At 38.3% G+C, this 13,316-nt stretch overlaps 1 protein-coding gene across 13 annotated transcripts in view; it reads right to left on the bottom strand.

Moving 5' to 3' along the window:
• Pbrm1 (polybromo 1) overlaps positions 1-13,316 on the bottom strand; it is a gene marked incomplete in the record, with an annotated part of 135,009 nt that overhangs the window by 32,493 nt on the left and 89,200 nt on the right. For all 13 annotated transcript variants that reach the window (XM_013515575.1, XM_013515583.1, XM_013515582.1 and 10 more), the window contains 1 exon segment: positions 12,822-12,979. In XM_013515575.1, the coding sequence (XP_013371029.1) occupies positions 12,822-12,979 (158 nt within the window).

Genomic DNA, 13,316 nt, shown 5'->3' on the forward strand with positions numbered 1-13,316 from the left:
GCAAGGTCTGGTAGATGACTCCTGCAGTCCCCAGCACTCTAGGAGAATGAGGCAAGATTTGAGCTCAGCCTGGGTAATGTAAGTGTGGGAACCCACCTCAAAATTAAAAATGAAAAGGCCCTGGGGGTGTAGCTCAGTGAAAAGGTTCTCGATTCATTCTCTAGCATCAGGTCAAGAAAAAAAAAATGTACAATTTTGTGGGGCTGTATTACTAGCTGTCTAGGCTGGAGTTTGGAAACATGAGCACTAGACTAAGGTTAGGCATATTTTCATTTAATAACTGTTGGTAATTTCATTCTGTTCTCTCTTGCTCAGTTTTCTGTTGAAAGCTGACTTGCTAATTGTTTTTTAGGAGCTCTGCATATGTGAAGGAAAACTGATCTGCATCTATAATATCTATTGCAAATATTTTCTCAAGGTTTTCACTTGCTTCCTCCAGTTTTGGAAATGTAGAGATTTTCAATTATTATGTAGTTGAAGTCCGTCAGTCTTTTTTGTTTTGTTTTGTTTTGTTTTCCCGGTACCTGGAATCGAACTCACGACCTTGCACTTGCCAGGCAGGCACTGTGCCGCTGAGCTAAATCCCCAGCCCCTCCATCAGTCTTTTCTTGTAGGGGCTCTGGATTTTATTTTCAAGAATACAAGCATTTCTTCCCCTTGGTTTCTTTTGCTATCTTTACTGCTTCACTTCACAGTCATTTAAATCTTTAATTTAATGTAGGGACTTATTATAAAATTAAGATGTGATATGGGTATAATTTGATTTTCCAAATAGCTATCCAGTTTCCAACTATCACTTAAAAATCCATCTTTTCCTACACTTATTTGGTGTGCCACCTCTATCATACTCTAGGTTATATTTGAGTGTACTGCTACACTTTACTTTGTTCAAATAATCTTTTTTCTTACGTACTACATAAACAGTTTAAAGTACTGTAGGTCACAATGTTTTAGTAAGCATGCACCCTTTCACTACAGTTTATAGATACATTAAAGCTTCATTTAGAGCTAGGTGTTATAGTGTATACCAGTACTATCCCAGTACTCTGGGAGGATTAGCAAGAATGGACTGCAAGTTTAAGCCCAGCCTGGGCAATTAGTGAGATCCGGTGTCAAAATAAAAAAAGGCCAAGGATGTGCTGCAGTGTGAAAGCCTTGGGTTCAATCCCCCATACCACTACTTAAACAAAACAAAACAAAAACATTAATTTACCCAGGGCAGACCTTATAACCTTCAAACATCTCCTTAAAGGTCCAAACTCCCAACAGTATTGCATTATGGATGATGTTTTGACCTATACATTTTTTTGTCTTTTCGAGCAGGGTTTTTGCTATGCACTTCAGGCTGGCCTTGAATTCACTTTGTAGCTCAGGCTGGCCTCGAAGTCAGTCATCCTCTTGCCTCAACCTCCCGAGTGCTGGGATTACAGGTGTGTGCCACCATGCCCAGCTTGACCTATAAATTTTATTTTGTCTTTTTGGGACAGGGTCTCAAGATAATAGTTCAGGCTGTCCTTGAACTCACATCTTCCTGCCTCAGCCTTCTGAGTGCTGGGATTACAGGCATATGCCAGTATGCCCAGCTTGACCTATACATTTTGCATGGGACACACACAATGAAACCACAGCAACACTAAAAGGCAAATGAACCAGTTGCTGCCAAGTAAGGCAAAGAGCCGACAGGCTGAAAAAAGCCTGTGAGGGAAAGGTAGGAAGTGAGATGATTTGATAAAATGGGTGTTTTGTTGTTGTTGTTGTTTTTTTTTTTTTAAAAGACAGGGTCTTGTTATGTAGTTCAGGCTGTCCTTGAACTTGAGCCAATCCTCCTGAGTCAGACTGCTGAGTGCTGGAATTAAGAGGCATGTGTCACCATGCCCAGCCTCTTTCTCTTTATTGAAAAAAAGGTTTTCCCAAAATCTCTAGGGAGTAAACCCTCGGCTGATCACTGAGCTACATCCTCAGTCCTGAAAATCAGATTTCACCTATCTGTCTGTCTGTCTATCTATCTACGTATCTACCTATCATCTATCTCCACCTGTAATTTACTATAGCTAAACTATTATGTTTGACATTAATACCTTCAATTGAAATATGTCTTCTTCCAAATAATAAGTAGACTCTACAAGCAAGTGCTTCAAGATCAATTCAAGCAGTATTTCAAAGTGCTCAAAGGAACTCCCTGGGTGGGAGGCAGCTGTTCAATTTCCTAGTGCAACAACCATTTTTTTTTTTTGTAAAGAAGTCAGATGCTTACCAAAGTATGTCCTTACAAACTATTGCTACAGTCTATTAGCAAGAGAGAGAGAATGAGAACAAGTGAATTTATGGATGAGGTCCTTTCTACCCCTTCTCTGCTTCACTCATCAGAAGCTGTTGTAGCCATACAGCCAAACAAGAGAACTAGGCTTAAGTAAGGTTGGACATACAGAATATTCGAGATCTGTAGCATGACTGGCCCCATTTCTAGACTGTTCATCTACTTCATGCTCTTGAGGGGATCACCAGCACGTTATCAAACGTTAATAATATGTTAGGACTGACGAGACCCAGCTATATCACCATGCTATCTAAGATGGACTGAAAGAAAGGGCTATCTCCAGGTGTCTCTTGCAGGTGGCCTTTTGCTGGTGGTGGTTCATTCTGAGGGCATCTATTAGAGTTAGCTCTGGGGTATAATGCTTACCTAGCAAGTGTGAAGTCCTGGGTTTGGTCCTCAGCATCAAAAAGTTCAAATAAAACAAAAGAAAACATAAACCAAAAAAAGACAAAAACAAAACCACCACCATCACCCCAGCCGCTGCCAAGCCAACTTCCTTTACACTAAATTCTATCTCTATCCAGGCAAAACTATGGATCTGCCACAACTTCCCTTCTCTGAGTTTCCCTGAGGACTTTTGTTAGCTCAACTCTGGCCTCCTTGGCTTTTATACTAATTTCAGCAGCAGCCATCAAGGTTGTTGTTGCTCCTGGTGGTGCCTGACATGGTAATGATGTCTACAGTTAGGTCTTCTCTATGTTCAATTAACCACTGCATGGCCTAAGTTGCTGTATGTAATGCAGTATGGCCAGAGGCCTTTGCAGCTTTGCTCTCAGGACAGGGCATCACCATGAGCTGCTACAGAGCACATTCATCTACTTACTCATCTTCATCCAATGTAACATTTGCTGCCTTTTCTTTTTTGAGATGGTAAGGCAGGAGCCAGACTGGGAGATATCCTGCTCTCACCATATTTCTTTAATATCCTGATGTGAACCTAAAAATTATGTTCTAACTGCTTTCAAGTAACTGAGGTTAACTCCAAGGTCCACACAGTACCATCAGCATTGCAATCTTGACCCTCCTGGTAGTCATGGTGGTTATATAAAGGCTTGCATAAAGTAATAATTCCCCCCTCCCAATGTGAAGTTGAAAACTCTACTAATTGGACAGAGTTCAGTTAGTTATCACCCATGACTACTCCCCACATTCTAGGGAAATGAAAGAGAAGCTAACCCTTGAACTCAATGCACTCTAATACTTTCACTAAAGACAGCTGCCACCTCTGAGTTCCGCCTAGTTGCAACTCTCCCAAGCGTACTATAACCTCATACCCAAAATAGATGGGGACTGCTGAGTCAATCTCACTCTTGAGTTTTCTTTTCAGTCCACTCCCACTCTGCAAAGTATACTTTGCTTTAATAAAACTCTGCCTTTCTTACTACTTCTGTGTTTCTTGCTTAATTTCTTGTTCTAGATACAAAGGATATGGGTATCAGGAGAGACTGACACCACTTGTCTGCTAATAGTGGGGTCTCACTATGCTGCCCAAGTTGGCACCAAACTCTTGGGCTCAAGGGATTCTTTTGACTCAGCCTCAAGTAGCCACAGGCGCTCTGGGCTCAACATTTGCTTTCTTAACTCAAACACACATCAGAGTTCATTGCTAACAACTTTTGTGCCACTTCAATAAACGATACCAAAATTTTCCAGAGTTGCAATTCCAAGTCTCTCACAGTGGTCTAGACCATGATCATTCCATAATGTAGGAAGGCAGGATAGATGATGCTTGGAATACAGCATCTCCATAAAGTTTTCTTTTCTAATTTTTAAAATCAATAGTGGGATACCTTTGTTTTGGAGGTTGTCTCCTAAGACTGTTTTGGTATTATTTAGGATTCTCCCTGAGGCAGCATGTACTAATTTGTGACAGGTTTGGGGTCTTCAAAGCTCCAATGCACTCTGTGCTGGAGGCACTGCTCCTTGAGTTCGCCAAATTATTGTTGGTTGCCTCCTTCAGCCACTTGGCACTATTACCTGTGCAGATGTGCAGCCACAACACCTTGCCTGCGAAGATTTTTTTCCTCCTGTGCAAACACTGTGCTGCCTCTCTGCAGGGTCACCAGGAAGTGGGTGGGGCAAGGCAGCCCACATGTTCCATCACTACAGCACCACCACCACTGCCACCTGCTGCAGGCTAAGTGAACACCTCGCTCCTACCACCTAGGAATAAAAACTGAAAAGCTTTTACAAATTCATGGAACCCAGAAGGCCATAGGATGCATGCTCAGAAAAGACCTAGGAAGTTGCTAAGTTTTCACCTCTGACTAACCTTCAAGCTTTGTGCCAATAGGAAATACAGGCAGAGTTGTAAACTCAATGGCTAAAAGTTAAAGGTATACACCACAATACAGAGGGAATCAAGATGCAAAGACTGGTAATTTTGATTCTAGGCATTTAAAACAAACTCTATCACTAGTTGATCACTAACCTAATAAAACAGAAACTTCAATGATGTCTCACAATAATCAATCTAAAAAAAGGCTTAATAAAGTAACTGAGCAAAAACTATAATACATAACAAGCAATAAGAACAAAGCTTGAAAAGGGGGGGAATCTGATTTCAAGAGTTATCACATTATAATATATTCAAAATGTCCATTCAAAACATTTTTACCAACAACGATTTAGGTAGCATGCAAAGAAACAAAAAGATATAGCCCACTGTTAAGAAAAAACCAAATTATTCCTGGAAAGCCTAGACAATGAATTTACTAAACAAAGACTATCTCCCTAGAGTTGCATTAATACCTCTTAATAATTTAATCTCCTGAAGGTTCAGTCATTTCTCAATAGCACTGCATTATTAATTAAACTTCTGATGCATGCCTTTTTGGGGATGAAAAGTCAAAGGATAGCAAGGATTTATTTTTTCAAAGCCAACATGAGCAAATTAATAAACAATAAATGTTCAAAACTTTCAACTGAGAGAATTTTGAAAGGAAGATATTGAACAAGCCATGCATGGTGGTGCACGCCTGTAATCCCAGCACTCAGGACGCTGAGGCAGGAGTATCACCATGAGTTCAAGTCCACCCTGAACTACACAGAGAGACCTTGTCTCAAAAAAAAAGAAAGAAAGAAATTGAGCTTGATAATCTTAGGCTAAAATAAATAGCAAAAAGGCAAAGAAATCTGGGTATGGTGGCACACACCTGTAATCCCAATGCTTGGGAGGCTGAGGTAGGAGGATTGCTGAGTCTGAGGCCAGCTTGGGTCACATAGTGAGTTCAAGGTTAGCCTGAACTACAGAGCAAGATCGTGTCTCTCTCAATCAATCAATCAGGCAAAAAAAGTAGAAACAATTTAGTTCAGTTAGTATTAATAATGAAAATATTTCTCATTATTTCACCATAAACAGGATTATCAGATATTATAAAAAAAAAAAAAAACTAACATAAACTATATCTGAGAGTTGGGGATACAGCTCAGCAGTATAGCACCTGCCTGGCAAGTACAAAGTCCTGAGTTCAATTCCTGGTACCAAAAAATGCCCCCAAAAAACAAACATAAAAATATGTCTGAGTTTAGTAATTTGGCTTATAACTAACCTGTTAGTTATGTGAGGAATTATGGAAAAGGAATGCTTTTTAGAGATGGGCAATAATATTAAGATTTTTTTTTTGTCTTCTTGAGACAGAGTCTCACTATGCAGTTCAGGCTGGCCTTGAGCTCATTTGGTAGTCGAAGCTGCTCTTGAACTTGCAATGATCCTCCTGCCTCAGCCTCCCAAGCACTGGGATTACAGGCGTGCGCCACTATGCCCAGCCTCTGAGATAATATTTTTGAAATATTTTTCAAAATGGTAGACTTACACATCTACCTCAAAGATCCACCATACATATACATCTACCTGAAAAACCTGCAAATTTGTATTGAAGCAAGAAAAATGAATTAAGTTAAATCACATGTGACAACAAGGGTTTGGAATACAAAAGGACAAATAGCAGCAAACTAGAAAAATTTAAGAAAATCCTGGAAAATCCAATAAATATGATCAAATTAATGAAGACAAGCAATCAATGAATACACAGAAAAAGCTCTGAGGATGCCCCTTACGCCATGGTCACTCCCATAAAGCTCTAAATTCAGTCAGGGAAATGCTGGGTGGCTATTTATTATTTATTTTATGAAAAAATAAAATTTCATAACTAAGTAAGACTAACAATAGTTATTAACTGTGCATCTTTTTTTTCAAAGTAGTTACTCAGGGTATAAGAAATAAAACAAAAAGATTCTTACAAAAAGAAATGGAGGGGCTGGGGATTTAGCTCAGCGGCACAGTGCCTGCCTGGCAAGCACAAGGTCATGAGTTTGGTTCCTGGTACTGGGAAAAAAAAAAAAAAAAGAAAGAAATGGATAATAACACAAATCTTTCTTTTCAACAAACTAATATAAACTAGCAGTAGAAATGAAATTGATTAACATATAGTATTTTTTAAAAATTGAATTTGGAATTGGGGGAAATATTTGAACTTCTCCCTACTTTCTATTTATCACTCTTCTATTTTGCTCTTTATTCATGTGTATAATATATACAGAGTCTGCTAAAAAAATAGACACATTTCAGGAAAAGAAAAATAGTATGATGTTTTTTCAACAAATGGTGGCAACCTTGTATGGGGGACCCTAGAGGATATTGCATATCACAAAAAATGAACTACACTGCCAGCCCTTAGCGAAGAAATTAAAATGCATGTGCCGCAAGCTCAATGACCAAGATTAACCAAGCAGTTGTCTGTCGTACTAATAAATGTCTGGAAGCTACTGGTCACTACTTTGAGCACCTCTTGCAACTGTAGAGGTAAAGGTAACATATTAATCTTATAATGTCTCAATAAATTTATTTATGTCTTTTTCTTTTTTTTTTTGAGACAGGGTCTCGCTTTGCAGTTCAAACTGGCCTTGAATTCACTTTGTAACCCAGGCTGGCCTCGAACTCCCAACATCCTCCTGGTTGAGCCTCCCGAGTGCTGGGATTACAGGCGTGTGCCACCACATCCGGCTCAATAAATTTAGTATTAAATATTCGTACAAGTATTTCTTTTCCTGACATGTGCATACATTTTTTGGTGGACTCTGTATATATACATGTATAGTAATTTTTCATATAAGAGAAACCATATGATATTCAAGCTTGTGTGTCTGACTTATTTCACTTAATATTTTATGTTCTCAAGTTTATCTTCTTTTTGGAACCAGGAATTGAACTCAGGATCTCACACTTGCCAGGCAGGCACTGTGCCATTGAGCTGTACCCCTAGACCCTGAGTATATCTTTTTTAAGGCAACATAGTACTCCATTCTGTATAAATATCATATTTTCCTTACCCATCCCTGTCTTTCCATGATCTAGCTATTATAAACTGTGCTGTTATAAACATGTATATGAATGTACCTCCACAATATGAGTTTAACTTTTTTGGGAAAGTACCTAGAAGGAGGACAGCTGAGTCAAATGGAACTTTCATTTTTAGTTTTTTGAGGAGTCTCCACACTGATTTCATAGTGGTTTTACTAGTTTACATTCCCTCCATCAATATAGTAGAGTTCCTTTTTCCCCACATACTCACCAGTCTTTATTATTATCAGATTTTTTTTGATGATGGCCATTCTTTCTGGGGTAAGATGGTATCTCAGTGTTGTTTTTTTCATTTTTATTTTGTTTTGTTTTGTGAGACAAGGTCTTGCTGTGTAGTGCATTCAGATTGACTTTGAACTCACTATATAGTACAGGATGGCCTCAAACTCATGGCAATCCTCCTGCCTCAGTCTCTTGAATGCTAGGACTACAGGGATGCACAACCATATCTGGCATCTGTATAGTTTTAATGTGCATTTCTCTGATGGCTGGAGAAGATGAGCTGAGACAGGGTCTTGTTATGCAGTTTACACTGGCCTTGAACTTGCAGCAATCTTCCTGCTTCAGCCCCTGGAGTGTTAGGGTTACAGGTGTGCAACACCACACCTGATTTTTTAAAAAAATCTATTTATTAGCCATCTGTACTTTTGAAAAGTGGCTATTCATTTTGGTTGCCTATTTTTGGGCTGGGTCTTTTGTTTGGAAGGGGGGGGATGTCTAATTTTTTTAGTTATTCATACATTCTTGATATTGGTCCCCCACCTCCCTTTTTTGTGGAGACAGGATCTCGCTATGTAATTCAGCCTGGCCTTCAACTCATGGCAATCCTCCTGCCTCAGCTTCCCAAGTGGTGGGATTATAGGCATGTGCCACCACACCTGGCTTGATGCTGGTCCTTTGTCCACAGAACAGCTAACAAAAATTTTTTGTCATACTGTAGAATGTCTCTTCATTCTTTTGGTTGTTTCTTTTGCTGTTCAGGATGTTTTAATTTGACATAATCCTACTGGCTTATTCTCAGTATTCTTTCCTATCCCATTGTGTTTCTGTTCAGAAAGACCTTGCCTATGCTTATATCTTCAAGTGTTGCACCTATTTTATCTGCCAGTAGATTAAGTGTTTCTGTTTTAATATTTAGATTTCTGATCCACTTTGATTTTAGTTTAGTACATGGTGAGAGATATGGATCTATACTCAACCTTCTGCATGTGGATATCTAACTTTCCCAGAACCATTTATTAAAGACAGACTATCTTTCCCCCAGCATGTTTTAGCCTCCTTTGTCACAGATCAACTAGCTGTATGACTCTGGGCCTGTTTCTGCTTCTTCTATTCTTTTTTTGATTTGTTTTGTTTTCTTGAGATAACCTGTGTAGTTCAGGCTGGCCTTGAACTTGTGGTCCTCCTGCCTTAGCCTTCCAAGTGCTGGGATTACAGATGTGCACCACCACACCCATCTTCTGCTTCTTTTATTCTGTTTCATGGATCCACATGCATTTTTTGTGGCAGTACCATGCTGTTTTAATCACTGTAGCTTTATAATATAACTTTAAGTCTGGATTCCGATGCTACCTGCTTTGTTTTTGCTATTGTGAACTACTTTTGCTATTCTGGGTCTCTTCTGGTTCAATATCCATTCAGGATTCTAAAAAAAGACTTTTAATCAACTGTTTTAAGAGAGATCTAAAGCAAGTATGTTTAACCTATGGCCTATCTTTTGCCCTCTCCCTTTTTGTGTGAAGAACTGTCTTGGGTTGCTTATAAAATATTTAATATAGATAAAATACTTAATATAGTTAATATATATGTAACAAAACATCCTTTACTTTTATTATAACATTTAAAAAAAGGTGGGCTGAAGACTGGACATGGCTAATCACTACAGGAAACCATAAGGAACTAAAAACAAAACAGAACGAAACAAAACGAAACGAAACAAAACTAAACAAAATTAGGTCTTATCAGAGATTATTAGAAAGTGACAGAATTTATAAAAGCTAAATAGAAATCCGGGACCTGACAAGTACAATAACCTAAACAAAAAATGTTTCACTCTTAAGTACACTTAAAGATAGGTTAGCAAAAATTATCCTGGCTGAGGAGCAGAAGAATAAAATGAATAAAGAAAAATGAGTCTAAGAAATCTCTAAGATACTACTAGGTATACCAACATAGGAATAGTGGAAATTTCACAAAAGAAAAAGAGAAGGCAGTAGAAAGAACATCTGAAGAAACAATGAGCAGAAACTTCCCAAATCTTATGACAGATATTTTAAACACTATTAAATGAGAATTCTATATATAGCAAATATCCTTCAAAAATGAGAAAGTTAAGACATTTCTAGAAAAACAAAAGTTTATCACTAGATCTGCCATACAAGAAATGCTAAAGGGAGTCATTTAGGTTGAAAGGGCACTAGACAGTAACTTGAAGTTATACAAAGAGACAAACAAAGATACCAACAGAAGTAACTATACAGGTAAATTTTGAAAAGCTAGTATTAAGTACTCTGAGAGGCTTGAAGCAGGTATATTACAAGTTTGAGCCCAGCCTGGACAACTAAGTGAGACTGTGCATCAAAATAAAAAATAAAAAGGGCTGGGGATGTAGCTCAGTGTAAAGGCCCTGGATTCAATCCCCAGTAGAGAGGAAACAAAAGAAAACAGTATTATTATCATCTAAATCAAAATTCACTTTTTAATTATAAACCTATGTCAATGGGCACACAAACGGGGCAAAAACATCACAAAGGCAGTTTGAGTTATATATACAGTATTTTTTGTTACTGAAGCTAAGTTGATATGAGTGGCTATATTACAACTAATTCAAACTAAATGGTAGCAAAGTTAAGATACTAACTGTAATCTCCAGGGTTAACCACTAAGGAAATAACTAGGATGGGGAATGTAGCTCAATGATAGAAACACTTTCTGAGCATGTGGTGTGAGGCCCTGAGTTGAATCCCTAGCACTGTACCAAACCCCCAAACAATCAAACTAAAACTAAAAAGCAAATGCTCTGATTGCCCTAACCAAAGGAGACTTCAGCCTCACTTTCATTATACTCCTTATGGCTCTCTGGGATGAGTTTATACTAGAAGGAAAGGCTCTGCAAAATTGCTCAAGTCTGAAACACAATTTGAAAGGAAGACTCTTTTGCTGTTGTTGTACAGGGAAATGAACCCAGGGCCTTCACACTGAGCTAAATCTCTGGCTCTTTTCATTTTGAGATAGGGTGTCACTAAGCTGTGCAAGCTGGCTTCAACCTTGTGATCTTCCTGCCTTATTTTACAAATAGCTGGGATTATAGTCTGCTATAGAAAGTTAAGAAGGACTTAATGACTTTACTATTCTTTGTTCATTTACCCTAGAGTGGAAAAGGAAAAATTTGTTGAATACCTAGGCAATTTTACCATATCCAATTCTGAAAAACTTGAAAGCACTAAAAACAACCTACTATAGTAATCAAACCAAGTCTAATATTTTTAAGACAGGGTCTCGCTATGTAGTCCAGGGTGGCCTTGAACTCTGTATGTAGCCCAGACACACCTCGAACTTGTAGTGATCCTCCTGCCTTCTCCTTCCTAGTGCTGGGATTATAGGCATGCAACACCATGCCCAGCTAAAATACTTTTTGATCCACAAATTTTCTTTTGGTTATGAACATGGTGATTTCTTTACAACCATAAGCAACAGGAGTTGGAGATGTAGAGTGCTAGAGTGTAAGCTTATCACACATGAACCTTGGGTTCAATCACAGCACCAAAACAAAACAAAACAAAAATAGAAAATCAAACAAAACCCACTTAATACCATACTCTTAAGTGAAATAACTGGACACACGTGTAAATACCACATTGTTTCTCTGGTATGAGAAACCAAAAGTTTAAATAAGGACCAGAATATATGATAGGTATTGTGAAATAGGAAGAAAATGCTCAAATGGGGAGGAGAACAAGGAAGTAGGGGGAGGAAAGAAGGGAAAAATCTCTTTAAAAAATGAGAAAAGGAAAACATGAAAACAAAGCTTTTGCAAATGGGGAGGCAAGGAAGGTTGAAGGGAGGGTAGGGGAATGGGAAAAAAACAAGTTATATCATGTACAGGTACGAATTTTCTATGATGAATGTGATCATTATGTATATATAAAATGTAGCAATAAAATCTGATTGAGAAAAACAAAACAAAAAAATCCCCCAAAAACATGAGCTATCACTGTAAAGCTTGTGACCAGTAATTACTTAGGAAACCATTTTAAAAGATGTAAAGAGTAGCTGGGGTAAGTAAGCTCTAAAGGTAACTTTGAGCCAGAAGAAACATAACAGTTGAAAACAATGCTGGAATAATACCTGATATATACAACTAGAGCCAAGAAACAGAATGTCACAGTGAACACTCAGCAGGACAAAAGAAAAGAAACCAAAACATGAGTCTGAAGCAGGGACAACAATAACATTAGGGTTAAGACTCTAACAGAGATTCTGAGTCTTTTAACTGTGCTCCCCATTTTCTACCTTGTTCTTACAACATACTCTCCACGCAGCAGCAACACTGATCCCTCCCTTTGTGTGTCAGCTCGCACCACCACTCTACTCAAACCTCTTTCAGACTTCCTATTCACTGGAGACCCAATTACTATACTGTCTACAAGGCCTACCATGACTGGGTTCCCAGCCACTACAGAGGGCTCATTCCCTACCATACCTAATGCCCTGCTTCAGCTACCCAACTTTTTTATTATGTCTTGAACACAACCAGATATTCTACTCTAAGGCTTTTGCTGTGCCTAAAAAAGTACAACTTTTGATAGTCAAATGGTTTTCTGGTGTATTTCAGGGCTCTACTCACATACAACATATCAGCAGGGCTTTTGCTGACCACAGGACCTTGCATCAACATTATGCTCAATATTCTTACTTTGCTTTATTTTCATTTATAACCTTAATCACCACCTGATGTTCTATACTTTTGTTTTTAAATTTACTTACCAGCTCCTCAAGTCTGCTCCCAGGTAACTCTTTGAGAGCACAGAGTCTGATCTGTTCACTACTGTATACCTAACATCTACAATCATCCTAGCACATTAATATTCAATCAGTTTTTATGGAATGACTGTGATTAAATGAAAAAGCATAAACACCTACCCAAAATACAAGTCATGGGGCAAGTTTCCTCTAGATTACTCAGAAACACTTCTTTTTTGTAAAACATTTTTGTGGGTTCATGCTCCGTCTCTTCTGGATGAATGAAGATGGGGCCATAAAAATATGCAGCTCCATCTCGGACCCATACTTTTTCAATTCTTGGGGGAAAAATGGAGAAATCATATTACAATAATTTCATTCTTGAAGGACTAATCTAATAAAAACTCTGTTAACCATAATAATATATATCATTTAGAGGTGTTTCACTGTGTGTTTTTGATAATGAGACATTTTCATTTGTTTCCCTCCCTCTCAGGCACAGGAGAAGATAATAAACAGAGAAGAACATATGGCTACTCACCCCAGGGAAAAAAATTTTATCATGGCACCAAAGTATATAACTTAATAGTGTTTCTGACTCCCAGCTTTTCTGTCAACGGACTTGTGAACACAATAAAGATACAAACCTTCAATATGAGCTGGGCATGGTGGCGC

The sequence above is a fragment of the Chinchilla lanigera genome, unplaced genomic scaffold, assembly GCF_000276665.1.
Source record: "Chinchilla lanigera isolate Chin_1 unplaced genomic scaffold, ChiLan1.0 scaffold00029, whole genome shotgun sequence".
Lineage (NCBI taxonomy): Eukaryota > Metazoa > Chordata > Mammalia > Rodentia > Chinchillidae > Chinchilla > Chinchilla lanigera.